A 22,546-nucleotide genomic window follows, 5' to 3' on the forward strand; every position below is an offset into this window, starting at 1 on the left:
GGCTTGGCTTCCTCGATTCCATAAGGTCTCTCCTGCTTCTCCTCTCCTCATCCCTCCTTCTGGGTCTCCCTCCCAGGCTCTTTGCCTTCTCTTCCCTTCTCCAATGTCAATAATCCCTTTACCCAAGCATTGTGATAGTCATGCTTTCCTTAGTTTTTTCTCCACTCTCTCACTAGACAATCTCATTCACATCCATGGCTCCTGACTCTATCTGTAAGAGAAACACTCTTGTTGGAAATCTAGAAGCAAATTCCCAAGTGCTGAGTTCACAACTTAGGTACCTCCAATTCAACATGTTCAGTGAACAACCGCCCTTTCTTCTCCCCAGACAAAGGCTTCACATTTTCTGTTTCTCCTCTTGCCACTGGCAGCTCCCAGAATTAAGTCTCAAAGTCATCTTGAACTACCTGCATTTCCTCACATTCCACTTCCACTCAGCTGTAAAAGTCTTCTGGTTTATTCCTCTGAAACATCTCAGCACTGTGTTACTCACTCCAACCCATGGTCACTTGCCCAGACCCCATTTTCTGTTATCTGCCAATTATACTTGATTATAACTGGATCTTTATTTTCAGTTGTGTGCCCCTTCGATCTATTGGCTACGTACCTTAAAAACTGTTTTTCTAAAGTTCAGCTCTGATCACCTGACCTCTCTCCTTTCACCTTTAAATCTTACCATGGTGTACAAAACAAGATAGACTCCCCATAGTAGGGTACGTGTATTTATTCAATGTCAATCTCCCTCTCTACCCTTTATCTCATTCTATACCCTCCTCTTAAAAAACACACCATGTCCTGAGCCTTCAACGTTCGCTATAGCTTCATGCCCTCATGGCTGTGTTCACACCTGGAACATTCTCCTTCCTTCTTCCTCCCGTTGATGCTTACTTATCTTTAGAGGCCCAGCTTTACTGTCAAACTGATGTACAAGACGTGAGTTTTCAGAATGAATAATATAAAGAGATGTACAGAAAAAATGATAATGAGGAGTAGAGAGGAAACCTCTAAACCACTAAATACATTACGGAGGTTGAAGGAGGGGGGTTTTCTTTGGGAGACTTGAGAAGATTTCAGAGAGGAATGGAGGTTTGCTCTAGGTCTTGAAAGACAGAAATGGTGGCTGGAGTGTTCTGGGGGCGGTTGTATGTGCGAATCATAACTCCTTGGAGAATGTGGTGTTCCAGTCACCTGCTTCAGGAGCTGGGGCTGAGTGGGGGGGGGGTTGGTAAAAAGCCCCTAATCCCATCCATAACTCAAGTGGCTCCACTATGGTCTGCTATGCATATCAGACATATGGTTCTCAACCAGGAGTGGTTTTGCCTTCCTGGGGGACATTTGGCATCGTTCAGAGACAGTTCTGAGTGTTACAAATGGGCTTCTACTGATATCTAGTGAGCAGAGGCCAAGGACGCTGATAAACATTCTACGAGGCCCAGAACAGCTCCCCTCAGCAAAGAATTATCCAGCCCGGAATGTCACTAGTGTTGAGGTTGAGAAACCCAGCATCACACAACCATACAAGACTTTGCTTCAAGAAAGAGTCTGCAGTGAAGTCAGAAAACTACTGGTGTGAACAAAAGCACAGAATCTGTGGCTTGCTGTTCAGGGGACAAATGGCGGGGGGTGGGGGAGCAGGGGAGCTACGATGTTCTGTAAGGAGGACACCTGTAGGTCCAGAAAGGCTCCAAAGAGACGGTAAACTCAGAAAACAAAAGCAGGAGTCCTGATTGGTAGCATTCACGTTGTATTTCATCTAGTACCCCAGCACCCCAGTACCCCAGGGTTCTGCCCCTCAGGTCCTGTTCTAGAAAGTACTGAATGAGGGCACGTATTGCATGGTGCGCTGGGTGTTATACGCAAGTAAGGAATCATGGAACTTTACATCAAAAACTAGGGGCATACTGTATGGTGACTAACATAATATAATAAAAAATTATTATTAAAAGGAAAAGAAAAAGAAAGCACTGATTGCGGCTAGTAAGTCGGTGTTGGGCTTTCTGGGGAAGAGATGGCATGCGATCACAAGTTCGCTTCTCAAGGCTAGATACCCTCCACAGAAGATTTGCCACCATGCTGAGGAAAAGTGGGGGATGGGTTTTAAAGCTATCATCATTATCAGAAAACAGTTCTTGCGGCAGACTCAGTGTATTCAACTCCATCTTAAATGTTTACATTTATCATCGTGGTTTTTTTCCTCCTCACAAAAGCTTTATAAAAATCGGTACCATTATCACTATTTAACAGACAAAAGTAGGAGTCAGTGAGGGGACCAGCCGGTCCTGGCTGCATCAGGAAGCAGACACATGGCACAGCCGGGATTGTGGCTTTTCAGGACTAGGTATTGTCTTTGTGGAGAGTGTGGGTCTAAGGACAGAAGACTTGGCTCAAGTCCTTTCTTTTTCTTTTATCCAATTCCATGGGCATCCCCACAAGGAGAGGAATCACTATTTAAAATCGGATTTATCCGTGGCTCATTAGGAAGACATAGGAGCACATAGAGTAACACGAAGGAGGAGAAAGAGCAGGACTGAGGCGGGCATCCCTTGCTCCTGTCAGGGAGATTCTGGGCCACACACAGAAAGCCTCAGTGTCTCACGTGTAAAATAAAGAATTGGACTAAATGCATGGTCCTCACACCTCTCTGCCCGATAAAATCTCCTGTGAAATTTAAGAAAATATGCCACTGCCTGTGATGTGGAGAGCACAGGCAAAAGAAATGCAGATAAAGTTAGGTTTCCTTATAACCTGCAGCCCATGGCAGGCAGAGTATACCCTTCCTCCAGGAGCTCCCCATCTTCATGTTAATGCCTTGCTAGAGGAGAAAACCGTAGCTTGACAATAGTCAGGCCTCCAGGATCCTGTAAGTCTTCTTTAACATATGAAAATCCTTTTGGAAACTTCCTTTGTTTTTACTTCCCCCAACTTCAAAGTGTACAATCAAGTGCCCCTCAGGACCCCAGTGCAGCCATTCCTGCCCAGGGGTCCCATCCCCGTACTTTAATAGAACTACCTCTTAGCACCAAAAACCACGCAAGAATTCTTTCTTGGCCGTTGGCTGGTGGATCCCACTTCAAACCACATCACCTGGAGCCCACGTGCAGCGATCCTGACGTCACTGCTCTAGGCTAGAGCCCTGACAGCTGGTCTATTTAATAAGCCCCTGGGGTGGCCCTCATATGCAGCCGGGATGGAGAACACTGCCTCTGAGGACGCTGTGGACCCCTTCCAGATGCTTCTCTACTTAGGGCTCACCTCAGCCCTTGAAGCCAGCCTGCCTCTAGTGGCACTTCATCAAGTGCCTCAAAAACCACCGGCTGATCTCCCCTACTAAAGAAAAACTAAAGAAAATCTCCCTTCTTTCTATCTTACCGATGCCCTGTTCAGCTGCAAAAAAACCAAACTAAACCCAAACAAAACAAACCCATTTGAGACAGCCGCAAGCACACAAGGTAACATACGCTTAAACATTCCAGGGGGGCAATCAGGAAGAAAAGGAAGGGGACCACGGCGTTTGAAGCTGTTCCCTCTCGCGTCTCCTAAGGTCACAGCCAAGAGGGAGCTGGCACCCTCTTGTAAAGATTCAGTTGTTTTACGAATACTCCGCGTGATCGTGGGCCTCGGGAGTACGGTAGGCGGGGCCACGAAGAAGTGAATGACCTCATTTGGGAAGTGCTCTAACTTGTGGGCAAGGAGGGAATTAAGGCTCCGTTAGTTTTTATCATCACACCGCATGACAGCTACAGTGAGACTACAAAGTCTGTTGTGTTCATTTCCCGCAGTCTGTCAAGCTAGCTAGTACTATACCGGGCCGGCTACGTGCTGCACGAACATTACCGCCTCTACTCTTACTATTACCGATACTATGACTTTGTGCCATTACCATTTATAATATTAGCTGCTGCCCGATGAGTTGAAAAACTCCAGGAAGCACTGCCCCCTCCCCATTCGGAAAAGACCACCCTCTTCACGCTGGAAATTCTGCCCCTGTTGGTTACCTTCTTTCTGTCTTATCCCTTGTGTTTTGAAAATGAAATGCATCTGTGTCTGAGATGAGGCGCTCCATTCGGTTTCTCATGCTTTGGAGTGAATTATTTTGCTAGATTGTCTCCTACTGACCTGAAACAATGGGTGCTAAAGAACCCGTGGAATTTAGAGAGAGAGAGAGAGAGAGAGTGAGCTTCAGAGCAGGGGCTGCGAGGGGAGGAGGAAGGCTAGGTGCCGAGAGGGCAGAGGCTAAGTTCATCAGAGAAGGAACAGAGAGTGCAGATCCCCAGGCGGCCAGCCCTGCGGCAGGAAATCCATTGTTCTGTAACCGGGCCACCCGCACTGGGCACCAGGAAGGTCTGAAACAGCGGTGGCCACAGAGAGGTCTCTGAGCATCTGTACTGCAGACTTCCTTGTTCCTCTGCCAGAGGGCGAGGTTTTCACCTCTCGGAGCTCAAAGTGTATTAAGTCAGTACCAAGGGAACTTTGCAAGGTCTTTCTCCCATCTGGCAGCTCCTCCAGGGTGCCTTCACCTCCTCTTCCTGGAAAATCAGGGAAGTGACTAAATGTATCATGTGTCAACATTTTCAACAGTGACCAGATGCCTTTCCCATTCTTTGGAGTTTTTAAAACAAAATACAGATGCAGCAGGTGAAATTGCTTTGCAAACAGATGGGCTCGGGAAAAGTTGCACGTAAACTAATCATTATTTTATTTATTTTTTTGTAACTTAATATAGCCTGATAGCCAAGACTTTGTACCATGAAGCCTTACCGCACTGATGTATTTCACGGGTAAAGCCACATTTTACTTTAATGGTTTTTTTGTGTAAAGGTGAACACGTAAAGCTGTCATTTCTTAAGGGAAGGATTGGATCTTGTTCTGTGAAATTTCTAGACAAAAAGTCTTCCTCTTCAGAACAAACTCTGCCAGACCATCCCACCAGCCCTGGCTCCTCAGGCATGGCTAAAAGAGTTTTGCCAAGGCAAACACTGGTCTTGTGAAATCAGACCTGAGGTAAGTCTGTCTTTATCTTTCTTTTCCTTTTGTGACAACTTAGATAAGTCAGTGTAGACCTCAATTTCCTTATTTGCAAATTGGAGGCAAAAAAATGCCTGCTTCAAACTTGTGATCAGGGTTAAATGTGCTCAAAAGTGATCATATATTTTTAAAACATTGGTTAATCATAAACTGTTATACAAAACAGAGTCAGTATTGCTCTTTTAATTTATTATTATCATTCATCAGTATAAACGGGAGGGTGGAGAACTTCCAGTAATATCTCAGATCTAAAAGGAAGCCAAGCAGGATGAGAAATTGACAGTGAACAATTGAGAGACCAACGGGTCTACACAGGGACATTAACACACACACACACACACACACACACACACACACACACACACAATAAAGACACAGAATTAGGTGATACAGAAGGATGTGGGACAGAGGTAGAGACATGAGAAGGACAGACACCAAGAGAACAGACCCAGAAAGAGAAGTTCTGAGTCAGACTTCCATGGCAAAGACCAGGACCTCATCCTTAGCTCTTTGCTGAAGATGATGAGAGAAGGAAGGTGGGGGGGGGGGCAGCTCTTCTATAGGCAGGAGATACTGTGGACCTAAGTCATCAGGTCTTCTCAGCCAGGATCTTGTCTACAACCCAAGCATGACATTCATATGCATATATTTTTGGAATGTTGTTCTAGAATGGCTAAGCTGGAGCTGGCATCAAGCCTAGTTACGTTTTTATAGTCTGAAGTTTGGGGGGGGGGAAGCCGTCTGACATTTCCTCTCTCACCCAGCGCATCTCCCTTTTTTACGTGGCCAAGAGGCAAAAACATATATGCAAAAGGGCATCACCCAACATTCTTACCTGGAATGTTTATTTTCCCCTCCTGCTTCCATTCTATTGCGCTCCAATTAACATTAATCTCACTGCAGCAGTTCAAAGATACGGGATTGTTGTCGCACGTCACCTTCATTTCTTCAGGTGCCGAGATTCGGATGGGCATGACATCTATTTTTTTTCTGTACTCATATTCAAAAATATCTAATGTCAGCTTGCAAATATATTCACCTGCATAGAATACACAAATTTTTTTTAATGATTTATTTATTTATTGAGAGAGAGTGGAAGCAAGTGGGGGGTGGGGGTGGGGGGCTTGGGCAGAGGGAGAGGGAAACAGAAAATCCCAGCCGACTCCTCGCTGATCGGGGAGCCTGATGTGGCGCTCTATCGCAAGACCCTGAGCCAAAGCCAAGAGTTAGATGCTCAACAGACTGAGCCATCCAGTCGTCTACAAAAGCATTTTTTATTATTACGTATATGGGATTCCTTAGAAGATTGATAGCCTCATCTCATGTGTTCTGACAGTACTTCCCGAAGCATCCTTTTCAAAAGCATCCAAGACTTGCTCTAAACAACCCTAAAGAAACATTCAAGAAATACAGAAGGTCAGAGCAGATCATTTCTGATGTCACAAGTTAATGAGTACAGAGAGGGTCTAAGGAAGGAGCAGAGATCTCAGTCTTTGCTAATAAGAAAAAAAGGTGCGGGGATGGAAGAGGTAGAAAGGAAAAATTGGAAAGCCTTGGAGAATTAGAAGGTCATGGATGATTTGGGCATTCTATTTAACTGCGGCAAAATCAGAATCAACAAAGATGTAGCAGGACCAACTTCTCAGTCGGGGAAAAAGAGATGCTCCTGCTGGCATCTGGGTTACAATGGGGTTATTCAATTCTAGAGTATCCACTTCTGCTTCTGCGGTTGTTGGGGAAGGAGCGTGGGAGGTGGGAGAGATTACAACGGAATCCAAGCAAACCGCGCAGAGGGTGATGGTTACATTCACTCTCCTGAGGAGGGAGATAGTCTCACCGGCGTACACATGGGTCAAAACTCATTAAACTGCACTTTTCAATATGTACAGCTTGGCATATTCGATTCCACCTCAACAGAGCTGTTTAAGAATTTTTAAAGATTAAAAACAAAAGCCGGATTTTTGTCTCACTTTCCAACTCATAAGCCCTTGGTAAATGTGGGAATCTGTTTTTGTCTCCAAGGATATATTTGCTTACTCGTATGCCATGGGATTCATTTTTAATTTTGAAACATTGAGCCTGGTGACTTCTTTTCTTTTTTTTTTTTTTTTTTTTAAGATTTTATTTATTTATGTGACAGAGAGAGACAGCCAGCGAGAGAGGGAACACAAGCAGGGGGAGTGGGAGAGGAAGAAGCAGGCTCATAGCAGAGGAGCCTGATGTGGGGCTCGATCCCAGAACCCTGAGATCACGCCCTGAGCCGAAGGCAGACGCCCAACCGCTGTGCCACCCAGGCGCCCCAGTGGTGACTTCTTTTCAAAGAGGAAAACACTGTAGATCTAGGTCTAGGTCTATCTAACATATGTATGTACAAGTTCATTCCCTGGCTTGCTTTTTTATGAGCTCTTTGCTCCTTTCCCCGCACCTGTTCTTGGACGGAAACCCACCTGCCTCGCCCTGAGTGATGTTGTAAATTGTGAGGCGCGATACTGAGGTCATGTTGTTGAGCACGGTGGTGTAAACCGAGAATCTGCTGCTGTTCTGGATGTCAGAGCGCCTTTCAACGTGGTGCCAGGACACGTTAGAGGACAAAACTTCGTTTTCACACACCATATGCACCGTGTCCCCTTCAAAAATGATTTCTGGGATGATGGTGAACTTCGTTTCATCTGGACGCCCAAAGAAAAAGTATTAAGATCCCAAAGCAAACAAATGGAATTCATACTACCCACCGGACACCACCCCTACATGGCGTTGTGGTGCTTCTAGAAGGAGGCAGGGTGTCCTCTTCATTCCACCCCCGGACAGCTGGTGTCTGAGGCCCAAAGAGTTGCCACCTGCCAGATACCAGGGATAAAGCTTCCAGGTTGGAGTCTATGCACTTTGTTGGCCTCATTGGTGCAATGGAGATTCCAAAGCTATTTTCAATATTTCACATCGTCTGGTAGAAAATGCTCACTTGCTTATACAAAAGCCACACCAGCTCTTTTAAACCTCAAGTTTCTTTGCTACTGACTCAGTATCAACCGCCTTTTGCCAATAGCAGGTATCTTATACCTCTGAAAGCTCTGTTGTACATCTTTGATGAATTATAAATGGGAAAAAATAATTTCATGTAAGAAAGTCTGTTATGAATTAAGAATTTTTTTAAAGACTTCATACCCATAGGCCCTTAAGAAGAAGCACTTTATAAACACACAGGTCCAGAATTGAATCCTGGTTCTGTGCCATACATAGCTGTGTGGCCCTAGGGAATTTACTTAGCCTCTCTGAGACTCAGCTCATTGTCTGGAAAACAGGAGTCATAAGAGCTATAGGAAGGTGATTTGGGGATATAGTAGTCATTATTGTTTTCATAGTACAAATCTGGAGCACCATGCCATTTAGTCATTTCACAGATAGAAGTAGAACACAACATTCGTTATGTGTGTGTGTGTGTGTGTGTGTGTTTATGGTTGTCCTTTGCTTACACAACATGCGATTTTTTCCCTTTAGGCCATGTTCCTTATTCTACATCCTCAGGAATTGCACGTGTTGAGGAAATCAGATGCTGGGTAAGGACGCTCTCTGAGGGCTGTTTTGCATGGGCTCCATGCTCAGGCCAGACCCTCTCCATATTGTCATCACGGGAGCACAGCACCATAAAATTAATTTTGGGAGCTACGATGTTCTAGTCAAAATAGAAAGGGATCTAAATATTTCTTATTACTTTTTTTAGGCTCCTGAATAAAACAAGATTTTAAAATATCACACCCAACTGTTAAGAAACTAGGCCTTCTAGGACTATTTAATGTACCAAGCTGACTCAAAAGTCATACAAACTTATGTTACTATGTGTTCTTGAGCAAATTATTTACCCTCCCTCTGCTTCTAGTTCCTCCCCTGTAAAGTGGAGATAACAGTACCCATCTCACAGGATATGTGAGGACATCATTTGTGTAACATGCGGGGCTTAACACAGAAAAGATACAATAACAATGTGTCTCTTTTCATCATCACTACCGCTAGCAATAATGATTAGTAAGACTGCTGATATCATGTGGTTCTATGGCATTGACCATGAATTTATGGGCAGTGATTAAAGAAAGGGGCATTCTGGTTAAGTGCCTCTGCTAATTAATCAAACATTAATTATTTTGAGGATTAATATACGACCAAATAAATGGAAATATTCTGAACATGGGTTGCCCTGTGCCCTTGGTATTTCGTAAAGATTTCAAATCACTTTCTGATACCAACTCGTTCGTTCAGCTTTTTTTTCTTTCTTGTTCTCTTCCTCTCCGCTGTCCCCAAATATAATTATAATTAAAGCAGAACAAAACCCAGTCTCTTGACCTTTTGGACAGTTATACTCTAGGTAAATAGCAACAACGCTGTGGAGGGCAGGATGACGGGGGAGCTCTCCTGCGAAATGCACATGACCTGTGTTCCTGTTTATCGTTCGGAGGCTATGCATATCACAGAATCGTTCTGGTCTGCCAAGGAGGACAGAGACGGATGCAGACACTCTGTAGAAATGGTGTTGAGCGCCGTTCACAATGACTTCATTGCTCTTTGGAAGAATAAGCCACAAACTCCAAAGCGCTTTTGGGAACCATGCTGTCAGCACCATGTATCTGGACCGACGGTCAGCCGCTGATCAGTAACACCGCCGGATACTGACTCCTTCGTAAGGTTGACTGTCCTCAACACGATTGAAATTTGGGGGGAGGGGTAATCATAACCGAAGCTTACCTAGACTAGAGCCTGATGTTCTTCCATGCCCCCCCTTCAGAACCATAAGCATAAGGAATCTTGGGGGGTAAGCATGTGTTGGGTGGGGGTGGGGTAGGGTCAAGAGGGGTGGCATTACTGGGCGCCTTCCATGGGAGGCACGTCCTTTAATGTTCCTGTTTTCACCTCTGTTGTTGATGTCTGTGTATTCTGACTTTTTATTGTGCCTTTTCTCTTGTTTATGTTTTAGCACCTTCTTACGATTATGTATGTATCTTTCAACATTTTGTTTTTAAAAATGATCTGGTGTCTAACACTACCAGAGAACGTGAAGACAAAACTTACAAACCTATTGTGTGGATGGCTTAACCCCTGAGAAGGGCGCCCTCTCTCCCAGGTGTGCCTGCGACAGTCCTTTCAGAGCCCTCCCTGCTGGGGGACAGTGTTGCTCCAAAGAGGAACCACCTGGGGCCCGGACCCGCGTTAGCGAGAACATCCGCCAGCAAATTCTTACCCGCCAAGTCTCCGCGCAGCCGGCTCTCCTATTTCCCAAGTAACAATATGTCCACCCATCTCATCCCACAACAGAACACAGCTCTGTGCCCATTGGTAAAATGGGGGAGAACATCTAACACCCCAGGATTTTATCACTGCTCTATGGGATCCCAAGCAGGGGTTCTCAAACTTTTCCATGCATCAGAATCACCTGGAGGACTTGTTGAAACACAGATAGCCCTGGTTGGTCTGGGGTGGCCCTAAGAATCTGTATTTCTTTCTTTTTTTTTTTTTTTTAAGATTTTATTTATTCATTCAACAGAGAGAGGGAGACAGCCAGCAAGAGAGGGAACACAAGCAGGGGGAACAGGAGAGGAAGAAGCAGGCTCCCAGTGGAGGAGCCTGACGTGGGGCTCGATCCCAGAATGCCAGGATCACACCCTGAGCCAAAGGCAGACGCTTAACGACTGTGCCACCCAAGCGCCCCAAGAATCTGTATTTCTAACAAGTTTCCAGGTGGTGCTGATGCTGTTGGTCTGGGGGGCACACTTAGAGAACTCCTGCCCTAAAATAACAGTATCAGTTATTTAATATCAGTGCATCTCATGAATATCCCAACCCCCACCACGATGTTAGTGTTTGGATGTTTGGGGCCTTCTAATTTAAAAAAAAAAAAAAATCCATAAACCCAGATGCTTCTGTGAGCCTCTTATAAAGTCTCTCTCTCCTGCAACCCCCCGCCCCTCCCCCCGCAACTGCAGTGACATTGGCCTGGTTGGAAGGCTCTGCACTGGCTCCTCAGATGGGGAGGGGCGGGCACATAAGCCACTGTGCCCGGAACCACACAGTCTCTGTCCGTGGAGGACATGGTAATGCAATTTCCTAGTTTTAAGCATAAAGATAAATACCATTACTATATCTAAGTAAAGTCCATGTATAGGAAAAATGTGGAGATGTCCTACTTACTGCTGGTAACCGCTTGAAAGGAGCCGTAGTCCATTTTGTAGGTCTGATTAAGGTTCTGCATTACTTGCTCGTTTGCTTTATGCATTAATTCGGGGGATGGTGTTGTAGTCCTGACCTCATATGTCACAACCACACTTCCGGGCCTGGATGGAGATCACTCAGTTCAGTAAGGCAGTAACTGACCTGGAAGAGTCTAGATCCTTATGGTTTATTTGCATGGGAGAAACAAAATGGCAGGAACAGCCTGGGTACTTTTACCTTCAGTGGTTCACTCAAATCAACCTGTTATTAAGCTCTAGTCGGAAGCCTGAGGCAAGGCTCACACCCTCAAATGTCTGCAGACAGGCAACATAAATGAACAAAACAGCCAGACAAGAGTGAGTGGAGTGAATCACAGAAGCTGGTCGTAGGGTGGCAGGCACAACGCAGAGATTTGTCACACAGCCATGCAGGCCCAGGGTACCAGATACGTTGAATGTCCAGTGAAGGCAAAATCCTGACTGTTCCTGAATATTCCTTATTTTTAAAATTGGCAACTAACTTTTTGAAACCCCGAGCTAACCGTCTCAGGGCTGCCACGGTGCCCAACTCCAGGGGGAGCCACTCACATAGCAGCGTGCAACTGTATGCTTGTGGCTGGTGGACGACTTCTCTTGAATAAAGGCATCGCGCAAGACATTATTTCATTTTTATATCTCAGAACTCGCTAGACTGCAAACTTATCCCATATCTGTTTGCAAAGTTCTTGCACGCATAGAATAAACACAAGGCTTTCGCTCACCTTCCATCTAGATAGGTACATCTGTAAGGAGCAACTCTCTGTTCTCAGCATCGCCTCCCTCTCTAAGCCCCAGCAACCCAGCATTGTCTTCACCTCCACCAAACTGCTCTAGTTGAAAGCCCCACATGATGCCCCCCAATGGGCTTTTTCTTCTTCACTAACGTGTTGGTCTCTGCCACTGGGTAGAAATGACCCAATTATAGCTTCTTACCTGAATCCTGTCACAGTCACCAATTTGAAGCCTGGTAAAATACTGTAACCTTTCCAGAACTGGAAAACAAGACAAGTGTCATCGTGTCAAGGTCCAGTGAGACAGAAGTCAAAAGATTTAAAGCAGAGTAAAAAGCTCATATTCTTTATCACCCCAGCGAGATCTTTCTCCTATCTATTTTCTTAGTGCTGGCACAGACAGATTTTTGAAGAAGTAATTCCCATCTACCTATGTCAGGCTGGGTTCTCTGAGAAGCAAACACCGGATTAAACGTGCAAAAAATTATACTCAGGGAAATGCCTAGCAAAGAAAATGGGGAGGTTTCTCTGCAAACCAACCCACAGGAGATTCATTTGGATTCAAATCACATTAGATGTTACACGCTAAGCACCGTGCGTGCAGAGTGCCATGCCAAGTACGCGGATGGGTGGGATCCGAAGATTAATAAGCCACTCTCTCTTTCCTGCGAGGAATACAATTGAGTGTGCGGTGTGTGTGTGAGGAAGCTTCCCAGGCTGTACAGAACCATTACACGCCAGATAGACAAGTCAGATGTCCAAGAGCTCTTCGGCATTTCAGCATGGCGCCCATGGAAAATGGAAATAATTTCTGCGGTGTAGAAGGGTAAGCGGAGGCGCTCCTGGCCTGAGGCAGGGCCGTGGCTGCCCAGAGAACTAGGGAAACCATTCTCTCAGGCCACCTGTAATAATCTGTAGCACACCAATTGGAAAGCTCTACTCCAAACAAGTTAACTCAAGCAAAGCCTTTAGGCTCAGATGAATTAATCCAATATAAAGCACTTAGCATAGTGTCTGGCACACAGTTAACGCTCAGGGAAGAGTCTCTATTTTTATATGATTAAATTTAAATCTGTCGTAAGCGAGACTGCCTCGGTACCTCTTATATAGGATGGTTTGAAACCCTCAGGACCAGCCCTGGGCTGATGTGCCCTAAACATGATATGGGCTTCATCCAGGCGGTGTGTGAAGACAAATAGAAAAGCACCATCAGGCACTTCTAGACCAGGCTCTTGGCCCTCTGAATAGGATTCAGTGAGTTGATGCCACCAGATCTTCTCTAAATCAATTCTACTCTGGGAAGAAGTCCCACCCATAGGCCAAGCTGATGTCAAATCATCCCCTGAACGGTACTTGATTCGAGCACTCCCTTATTCATCATCCCAGGGGTATAGGAATAATTTTGATGTCCACATTCATAAATTCTGACAGATCCAAGCGAAATATCCACTGTAAACGCAACAGATTCAGTTCAGCCCAAAGAACTCGTTGGTTAAGAAGTTCCCGGGGCCAAAACCTACCGCTGTTTCCAAGTCAGTCTTGTAGGACCTGTAGAGAGCGGAGGAAGTGTTCCTGAGGTCTTCTTGAAAGCCCACATTGAGTCTGACTGACATTCTTAGCGTGACATCTGTTGAAGAAACGCAAGGCAATATTTTAAAATCTCATGTTAGCACGTGAACACACAGAGGACACAGAAACATTTGGGAGTTGATATCAAATAGCCACTCAACAAGGAAATGTTTCACGAACAGGTACGTACCTCCCTGGAGCTGGCAGAAAGGTCCCTTGGGAGGTAGTCCTTTAAGGCAACCGCAGCGATGCCCTGTGGGGGCGCTGGCATGCTCTTGACAAGTGAGATTTTGGAGGCACCTGTCCTGAGGCCACCTGTAGCCTGTCTCACAGGAGCACCAGATTTCATTTCCAGTAGGTCTGCAGACTAGCATTAACCGGAACAGCGAGAAGAGAGAAGGTGGTCACCACCCTTACATTTCTAGACTGTAAGTATTTATACTTGCAGAAGATCCTGACTTGACTCCATAGTGCCATCTGGGAGGTTCAACAGTATTACATGAGAGTCACGTGATTCCCAAGCTGCATCACCATGCTATCAGGCATGGCCACCTAAAGGATGATGGCTTTGACTGTCTTAGGGGATGCCTACAATGATAACGTGATGAGCAGATTCCTGGACATGAAGTGTATGGTAGCCAGTTTCCAGGATGGTCCCTGTCCACCCCTGTTTTTGAGTATTGACACCCTTCTGTAACTCCCTCTCATACTGTACTAGTCTTGGTCTGTGTGAGCAACAGAATAGGGTGAAGTGATGATATATCATCTCTGAGATTAGGATATAAAAGACATGGTGGCTCTCCTCTGTGATCTCTCTCTCTCTCTCTCTCCCCTCTTTCTCTCATCATTTGCGATGGGGGTAGCCAGCTGCCACTGCATGAGGATGTGTCATGGAGAGGCTGACATGGTGAGGAACAAAAGTCTCCAGCCAACAGCTACGAAGGAGCTGAGTCCTGCCAACAACCACATGAGTGGGCTTCAGAGTGGATTCACCAGCTCCAGTCGAGCCTTCAGAGGATTGCCACTCTCGCTCACAGCTTGACTACAACCTCATACAACCCGAGCCAGAGCCATCCAGATAAGCTCCTCCTGAATTTCAGGCCCACAGAAACTATATGAGACAATAAATGTTTGCTGTTTGAAGATGCTAAGTTTTGGGGTAATTTGTTAAGCAGCAATAGATACACACAGAGTACAAAAACGATTGTGCCTTTTACATTTCTAGTCAAATGTGAACAACCAAAACAGCTTCTAATCCCATTGGGGACATTGGAAAATGCTCCGGAAACAGAGTACTTTGAATTTATTTCTAAAATTCAATCAAAGTCAAATCACTGGGTGCTGTCTATTCTAGGAATCAGCTCCTAGGCAAAGGCTCACAGAGTGACTACCCAACAGAAAGCCGTCAAATCATCGTTCCTGAAACAGGAGGGCCCCCCAAGCTCTTGTGAATCCGTGAACATTAATGCAGTTCTGTGCTTCAGCATTGGCGGGAAGGGGCACCCAAAGGGAGCTATGAAGCAACCATTTCAGGTTCCACTAGCATATATTAAGAATAAAAATTGGAAGGCCTAGATGATAATGATGGCCTATTTGAAATATGAGAATTCAAAAAAATATTTGAAAAACAAGAATTATATGTTTGCCTCCATTTTAGAATCATAAAATGCAACATCTGTTAGTGCTTGCAAGACAGTAACTTTGTTTAGGACCAAGGGGTCCCCTATCATAGCTTCCCAGGTGAGGGTGCCTGAGAAGTAGGACACCTAGCATAACCTCAAAAGGGAGGCAGTGACCAGAATGTCCAATCCCATAGCCTGGGGGTTTCTATATTATGTCTAGCTTCCAATGCAGACACGTATCTGGTTTCTATTTCCTGACCTATGATGCCAGAATGACAGGAACTCGCCACTTATTAATACCTGAACCATTCTTTGATGTACCTACTGGTTACCCAGAGGAATGGGTCCCAGTAGTTTGTCACGAGGGACCTGGCAGTATCTTGGGACATATTTTGTGACAATTGATACACAAACCACCAAGCAAACATCTGGCCACCATTTGAAATAAGGAAACTGGCTGTAGAGTTTGCCAATAGGGGCTGCATTCTGGAAGGCTGTGAAGTCATAAAATCATGCCTCAGGCCTTTCTGGGTCATCTCACTTGCTTACCAAGCACAATCTGCTCTAATAGTAAGGGGTGCACACAGCCTTTCTCCTGATATGCTCAGCCCTCCATTCTGAAGCAATGGGTCTTTGACTCACCTGTTGTCACCTCAATGCTTAAAATGTTGGTGGCTTGGTCAGTGCTGTTCCCTTGAATTGGGAAACTGAGGCTGTGCAAGTAAGCTTTGATAGGCTCCAAGGAGGAGGCATTTTCAAAACTGATCTCCACATCAACGGTGTACTCTTCCGGGCCTGGGCTGCTCGAGGCGACTGAAAGGAAAGCACAGGAAGCTGTGAGAACTCACCGCGGGTGGCAGAGGGGGACAATGGTGGACAGTTCAACATTTAAAAGCAATAATGCGACTATGTGGATGCTGGACATGTCAGCCTTGAGGGATTTCTATGAACCTTTTAAGAGAAAAAGAAGTTTGTCAATTTACAGCACCAAATGTCCCCTACATGGTGTCCCTCTCTCTATGACTTCACCATTTATTTATTTATGTATTTATTTATTAAAGATTTATTTATTTATTTAAGAGAGAGAGTCGGGGGGTGGACAAAGGGAAAATCTTAAGCAGACTCTGAGCTGAGTGCAGAGCCCGATGCAGGGCTTGATTTCAAGACCCTGATCTCAGGACCCTGATCTCAGCACCTGAGCCGAGACCAAGAGTTGGATGCTTAACCAACTGCACCACCCAGATGCCCCACGACTTTACCATTGAAAGGAGGAAGGCAACCTATTGTCTGGTCTCAGTGTAGTGGTCTCTGGCCATTTGAAAGAGTCATAGGCTAAGTTCAGGACTTGTCCTTCCTCTCCATTCTCTCACCCTCTTTGGTATCCAAGGTCAAAGATTGCTGTGTTGAAACTGGACCGGAAGGGGCAAGAATAGAAGCAGGGAGACCTAGGAAGGGGACCTTGGCAACAGTTGAGACAATAAAGCCATGGTCCTGACTCAGAGGAATGAGTCAGCGTGTTTCCAACACCATTCACTTGACATGCGTGTATTTTGAGACCTGACCTATCCATGGCTTGAAGACCTCCGGGAAAAGTCATCCAGTTAATTCCCTTTGCACACAAGATGGGCTCTTAGTTCTTACTGTATATCTCTGGCATCCAGAGATATGACAGGTACTCAATGAAAGCAAAATTCACAAGTTAGAATCTAAAATAAAAGGTATCTCCAGCTCTTCATTGCCTTTCCAAATTGTCTCCAGGCTGATTGACTGTCTGGCGTCCTAGAGTCTTTTGATGTCCAACACATACCCACCACAGGCAAACCAGACAATATACATACCAGAATGTTCTTTCATAGTTTCCTCTATGACATCATGTCTGGTTCACTAGTTGTAAGCTTCTCAAGGGCAGGAACTATTTCCTTCAGTTCTCATGGCTTTACTCCACCTGGCATGGAGCTCACCACATAATAAATATATGCCCAATCAGTTCTGGTTAAAACTGTGACCCTCTTGAGAGAGCCACACATTCACCGCTCTGTCCCTGCCAGAATCTCTGGCTCATTTTTGGCTGAAACACATAACAGGAGCATAAGCCAAGGGCTAGTTGCATAGCTCAGGATGAACCTTCAAAGATTAGGAGAATTTTTTACACGGATGAATTGAGAAGACAAGCTGTGGCTTATTCTATCTTGTCAGTCAAATAAGGCAAAGGTCAGTGAATACTTGCAAAACTATTACTGTAAAATTTAAGTCAAATCTGGAAGTATGATGTATATTTTGCCGTAAATTAAAGTTCTAGATCTGTTTTCTAAAAGGGCAAAGAATTTTTCCATAAGATTGGCAGATTTGTTTAAAATTTCCCACGGAATATTGATGAGAAGCACTAAAATAGAGGAAGTTCGTAATGGGAAACGCCAATGAATAAATTTTTGTTGTAGAAATCTGTAATATGTTTACTTATAGTGATAAACTCTGCCTTAGAAGTTGCTTTTATTCATCAATCTTTCTGAGAATTATTTCATCTTGATATGCATCATTCAACTTGCTGAAATGAACTCAAACTGTGAAAAAAAAGTCTGCCAATTTTCTTAAAATTAAGAATATATCTCAAAGTATACTCCCTACTTATAAAAAAGTAATTACAAGTAGAACAAGGTGACTTTCAAAACCCAATGCAGAAGCACAGTCTGTCGTGATACCGTGGCGATGCCTCAATTTTCCTGTTTTCTTTCTGATTCTCCAATGGTTCTGTGATAAAAACAAGCTTCCTGGAAGAACTGTTCATCTTAATTTATGTGATTCTAGCTCTAGACACGGGATGTTGCCTGCTGGGAATGTTTGCGAAGAGGGCGGCTGCATGATATTTACAAGGTCTGCCTTGGAGCACGTTTCTTTTTCCTGAAAAGTAATGCAGCAATGTTTATGCCCTCTAGCGGATTTAGCTCCAAGATTCTCTTTGCCATAGGCAGTCTATCTCTTCCCATGAATGTAAACAGGATATCCTAGACGGTAGGGCTTTTTGGAAGAGTGAAGTCAATAACAATCCTACATCCCCCCCTTTGTCGTCTGTGTGGTTGCTCCCAGGGTCTGAGCCCAGCAAGGCATCAGCGCCCACCCGAGCACCGATCCTACTGCTCGTCCCTGAGCCCACCTCTCTGCATTCTTTTCAGACATAATTGCAGAACCAACGTGTGCCTGGAAAGCACATGGTGATTCACCGATGTCTTCATTCCCCACTGAAACCAAGGCGGTCCTTCTGGTGAGAACTTACAAGGAGCTGAGCCAAAAGCTTAACATACTAAGAGGAAAGTTCCTGTGACTTTAGCAAATTCTCTTCTAGGGGATTTGTGCAACTGTAATGAAGGTACCAGCCTCCAAGGACCTCTTCCCCTCGTCTACCTTTTATGTTCTTCAACTTCTAAAGGAATTTCAGAATAACCTTCCACCTAAGCGACACTTCTCCCTAGAGACTGGTAAGGATGGGGGCCTCCACTAGAGAAGGAATGTCTTCTGCATGACAATGGCCAATTCTTCAAAACGGGCTCAACAACACCGTAATAACTCAGCAGGCTACCGGCTTGCCCCTGGGAGTCATCTATTCCAGTGGTCCGCATACTTGATTGATGGCTATGTACCTGGAGAGTACACCACACACGGATAATTTGGAGCCTCAACCCAGGTGAGCCAAAGTAAAATCTGTATGGATTAGGCCCAGAAATCTGTATTTTTTTTCCCAGTTCCCGCTGGTGATCCTGGTGATGAGGCAGGTTTGGGATTTAATGTTTTAATCCAAATGAGGAAACTAAGGAGGTAATCCTGGAGAGCCAAGAGTAGCACCTAAACTTGTTTCTGGTGTGTGTGGGGGTGTGTGTGTGTGTGTTTTATTGGTTTTTTTTTTTTTTTTTGCTTTTGCTTTGCCTTTTTTTTTTTCTAGATGCCTCCTGCTGCGGTTCCTACAGAGGTAAGCAATGAGGTGGTCTCCAAGCGTACGTGTTCACCTCTTTCTCAGTCATACCGGATAGATCAAAGCGCTCATAATAAAAGTAATAATCATAACAGCAGCTGCCATTTATTCACCGCACGGTAGGTTCCGGGGTCATGAGGAAAATATGCATACACCCATTTTGCAGATGATTAAACTGAGCTTTAATGGGTGAAAGCCCCATGAACAGCAAACTTAAAAACTGGGGTTTGAAATCATGTTTTCTGGACTCCAATTTATTTTATTGGAGTTTTATTTTAACCATTCCCTGCCACAATTCCAATGGAAGAAGATAATGAAGGTGAGCGCTTTGTAAACCCCTTCTAAACCTTTGTACTATAAAAAGGAAAAAAATCAGGCATTATTATTAAATGTGTCTTTAGAGCTAGTGTGCAATTCTCAAAGTAAATTTTAAAATAACAGCATAGTCAAAGGCAAAATTACTCATAATAAATGGAAGAATTATCTAAAACTTTGTTCTATTTGTTTCAGCATCATAAATATCTTAGAAATCCACACTGAGGAAGAACACAGCATGACCCCTTGCCGTTGGCACTCATGGATTTTAACATTAAGTCTTGCTAGGTTTACTCATTTGTGCCTTAATTTATTAATCTGTTGATTCATAGTAACTTTAGTGTTTATTGAGTGCCTGCTTCCCGGGCACTGTGCCAGGTGCTGGGGACATGGGGTAAATAAAAGAGGCAAGGCTCTCCTTCCATGGATCTTTTGTCCTCATGCGGGAGGTAAAAGTAAGTTGAAACTTCAGTGCCGGGCAGTTCTGAAGGGCATGGAGAAAAGAAAACAAGGTAGTAAGCATGCAGAGAGGCACGATGAGGGTAGAGTGGGATTTTTTGTAGAATGGTTAGACAAGACCTTTCTGAGCAAAGATGCAAATGAAATGAGGAGTTGCCGTGTGTGGCTCTTCGGGGACTACTCCCCCAGGAAGAGAAAATAAGCACAAAAGCCCAGAGGTAGCGATTTCCACAGCTTGTCCGAGGAACAGCAAGAAGATGTCCCTCGCGATCCGGGTTGTTCCTTCTCGTCTCCAGGGTCGCTGCCCCACGGGCAAGACACTCGGAGCTGCCACCGGGCCCCCTGTGCCTGCAAGGCCGCAGGGCGAGTGTCTGACTTGAAGGAAAGTCAGACTCAGGTGTCTGCGTGACCCGCCTGTGGATGGGACCAGAGGCACACTCCGCTCACAGCCCCAGGCAGGCCCACAGAGTGGGACAAAAATGCCAAGTCCTGCCCGCCTGGCCTCTCTCAAATCGGAGGCCTTCAGAGCTGGGGAGGGTTATGCTCCTGGTCCTGCTCCAGGCTGCAAGGGACTCAGGAGGAACAGAGGACGGTTTTCCCACCTCTGTGTGACGTGTCCTGTGGAGGCCCTTCCGTGCTCCTCCTCGGCTGCCTCCAGACCATCTGATTTCAGAGAGTTGAACGTGTTTGCTTTTTCTCAGGCTCCTGCGGCCTCTGTGTTATTTGCCTGAACTTCTCTGACTCACGGATGCCCCAAGTGGAAGGTACCCCATTCCAGGTGTCATCGATGTCACACATGGCGCCTATCGGCAGGCCCAGAGACACAGACCAACCAGGATTTCCCCTCTCCTTTCCCAGAAATCGCTGCCCGCCCCGCAGCACTTATCTTAAAGACACATTTCTGGAAAGTTGGCCACAAACTGCGACAAGTAGTTCTGGGTCTTTATCACAGCTGTTTAAGCAAACAATCCTATTTTTTGCCTGGCGACTCTAATGGGAATTACGGCTTCTCAGAAGTTGGAGCCTAAGTCTATGTGTAAATTAATCTCCCACCTGCAAAAGAATGAAGCCTGCTGACTTTGCACAAGAGAAATGAGGTGGTGTGACTTTTCTCTCGACCCAAAGGGACAAGGCGTCTTTATCACTGAAGATTTGCTCTGCTGTTCTCACCCTTAGTCCCGTAACAGGTAAATATTAAAAGATCCCTGTTTGGCTTGTTTCTTAGTATTCTAGTAGGTAGCAATTTGACAGCAGCACCTGTATCCTATCGGACCATTGTCAGCAGATAGAAGATCCTGTCCTCCCTTTAGGTTTTAGAAAGGGTTGTTCACGCAAGGGAAAACTACCAGAACCCCCGGCTGGGGCTCGCTGGCAGGTGCCGATGGAGGGGAGGGTGGGCGGTACAATGTTTCATAGAACACTGGGCTGTAAAGTCTGGAGAAAGTACTCAATTCTACTGGTTTGTCGTATACCCAAGTCATCGAAGTCAGTGCCATATAAATTCTTCTTCTACTAAGATGAAGACAGTGCTCCTTACGCCTTACCCTACAAAGCTGCTCTAATAATCATGGACTGGAATCTCACAGGCAAGAGCCAGGAACACGTGTTGAAAACTAGAACTCTGCACCACGAGCTCGGACTCTGGAGCCAGAGCGAGGTGGGGTGGAATACCTTCTTTCCTGGGCAGGCCATTTAACCTCTGTGAGCCACACTGTGCCCTCTGTAAAACAGGGGTAATATCTTCTTTGCAGAATTGCTGCTAAGGAGTGGGTATGGAGACCCCTAGCAAATTGTCTGGCATATAGTAGCCAGTCTGAAACAGCAGGTGGAAATAAGACTATTAATGATGATAAATGGGATGGTTATATGACAAGCAGATGTCCGCTGGTAGGTCAAAAAAGCTAATGTTATTCCAATCAGGTCTCACCTTTGAGATGGTTAAACAGACACACTACACTAATCAGAAATTAAAAGAAAAAAGCATTCCCCACACATGGAAGGTCAACCCTGCAACCAAACGCAGACACCAGGCCGAGAGCACCTCAGCCTTGTCACCTTTCTCTGCCACCACCCCACCTGCTTAGCACACTAAATGCCATATCTATCGTAAGGAAGATTAAGGCCACAGTACCCCCCAAATCTGTCCCTCAACCTGGAAAATGCATGCCATTTCCTGGACCTGGATGAAAAAGGGCCAGCACATGCTGGGGCTGCCAGGTCTGCAGAAAGACCCAGATTCCCACACTGGCAGCCAACAACCCAATTCTCTCACAAGTAAGCGCCTCCAGCACAGGGATAGGACACCCCGGATCTCCCTTTCTCAAAAATGTGTCTGTTATCCGCTATTCCTTTTGAAGCCAAAGAAGAATCCATGAGGACTTTTCTGCCCAGGACCCAAGAACATTCCCAGTGAAGCTCAGAAACCTGGCATGGAGAACTTCACCAACTGACCCAGAGAGCACTTTTGTGTTACTGCAAACTAGTAAGAAACTTCCACTCTCACTCCCCTAGGAAGATGACCCTTCAGACTAAAGTTGGAGCTTACTGGCGGAGCTCCAAGATGAGATTTCCATTCCAACTCCGGGTTCTACCTCTGGTCTCTATATCCCCCAGACTCTCAGGTCTGTG

General features: G+C 45.3%; 1 protein-coding gene across 4 annotated transcripts in view; it reads right to left on the reverse strand.

Annotated features, from left to right (window-relative positions):
- The window catches only part of ADGRF5 (adhesion G protein-coupled receptor F5), a 101,866-nt gene that overhangs the window by 24,282 nt on the left and 55,038 nt on the right, over positions 1 to 22,546 (reverse strand). For all 4 annotated transcript variants that reach the window (XM_008691823.2, XM_008691826.2, XM_008691822.2 and 1 more), the window contains exons 4-10: positions 15,823 to 15,993; positions 13,749 to 13,925; positions 13,510 to 13,616; positions 12,192 to 12,250; positions 11,200 to 11,342; positions 7,473 to 7,694; positions 5,861 to 6,064 (exon numbers count right to left, since the gene is read on the reverse strand). In XM_008691823.2, coding sequence (XP_008690045.1) covers positions 5,861 to 6,064; positions 7,473 to 7,694; positions 11,200 to 11,342; positions 12,192 to 12,250; positions 13,510 to 13,616; positions 13,749 to 13,925; positions 15,823 to 15,993 — 1,083 coding nt within the window. The remainder of the gene's footprint in view (positions 1 to 5,860; positions 6,065 to 7,472; positions 7,695 to 11,199; positions 11,343 to 12,191; positions 12,251 to 13,509; positions 13,617 to 13,748; positions 13,926 to 15,822; positions 15,994 to 22,546) is intronic.

Source organism: Ursus maritimus, unplaced genomic scaffold, assembly GCF_017311325.1.
Source record: "Ursus maritimus isolate PB19 unplaced genomic scaffold, ASM1731132v1 scaffold_29, whole genome shotgun sequence".
NCBI lineage: Eukaryota > Metazoa > Chordata > Mammalia > Carnivora > Ursidae > Ursus > Ursus maritimus.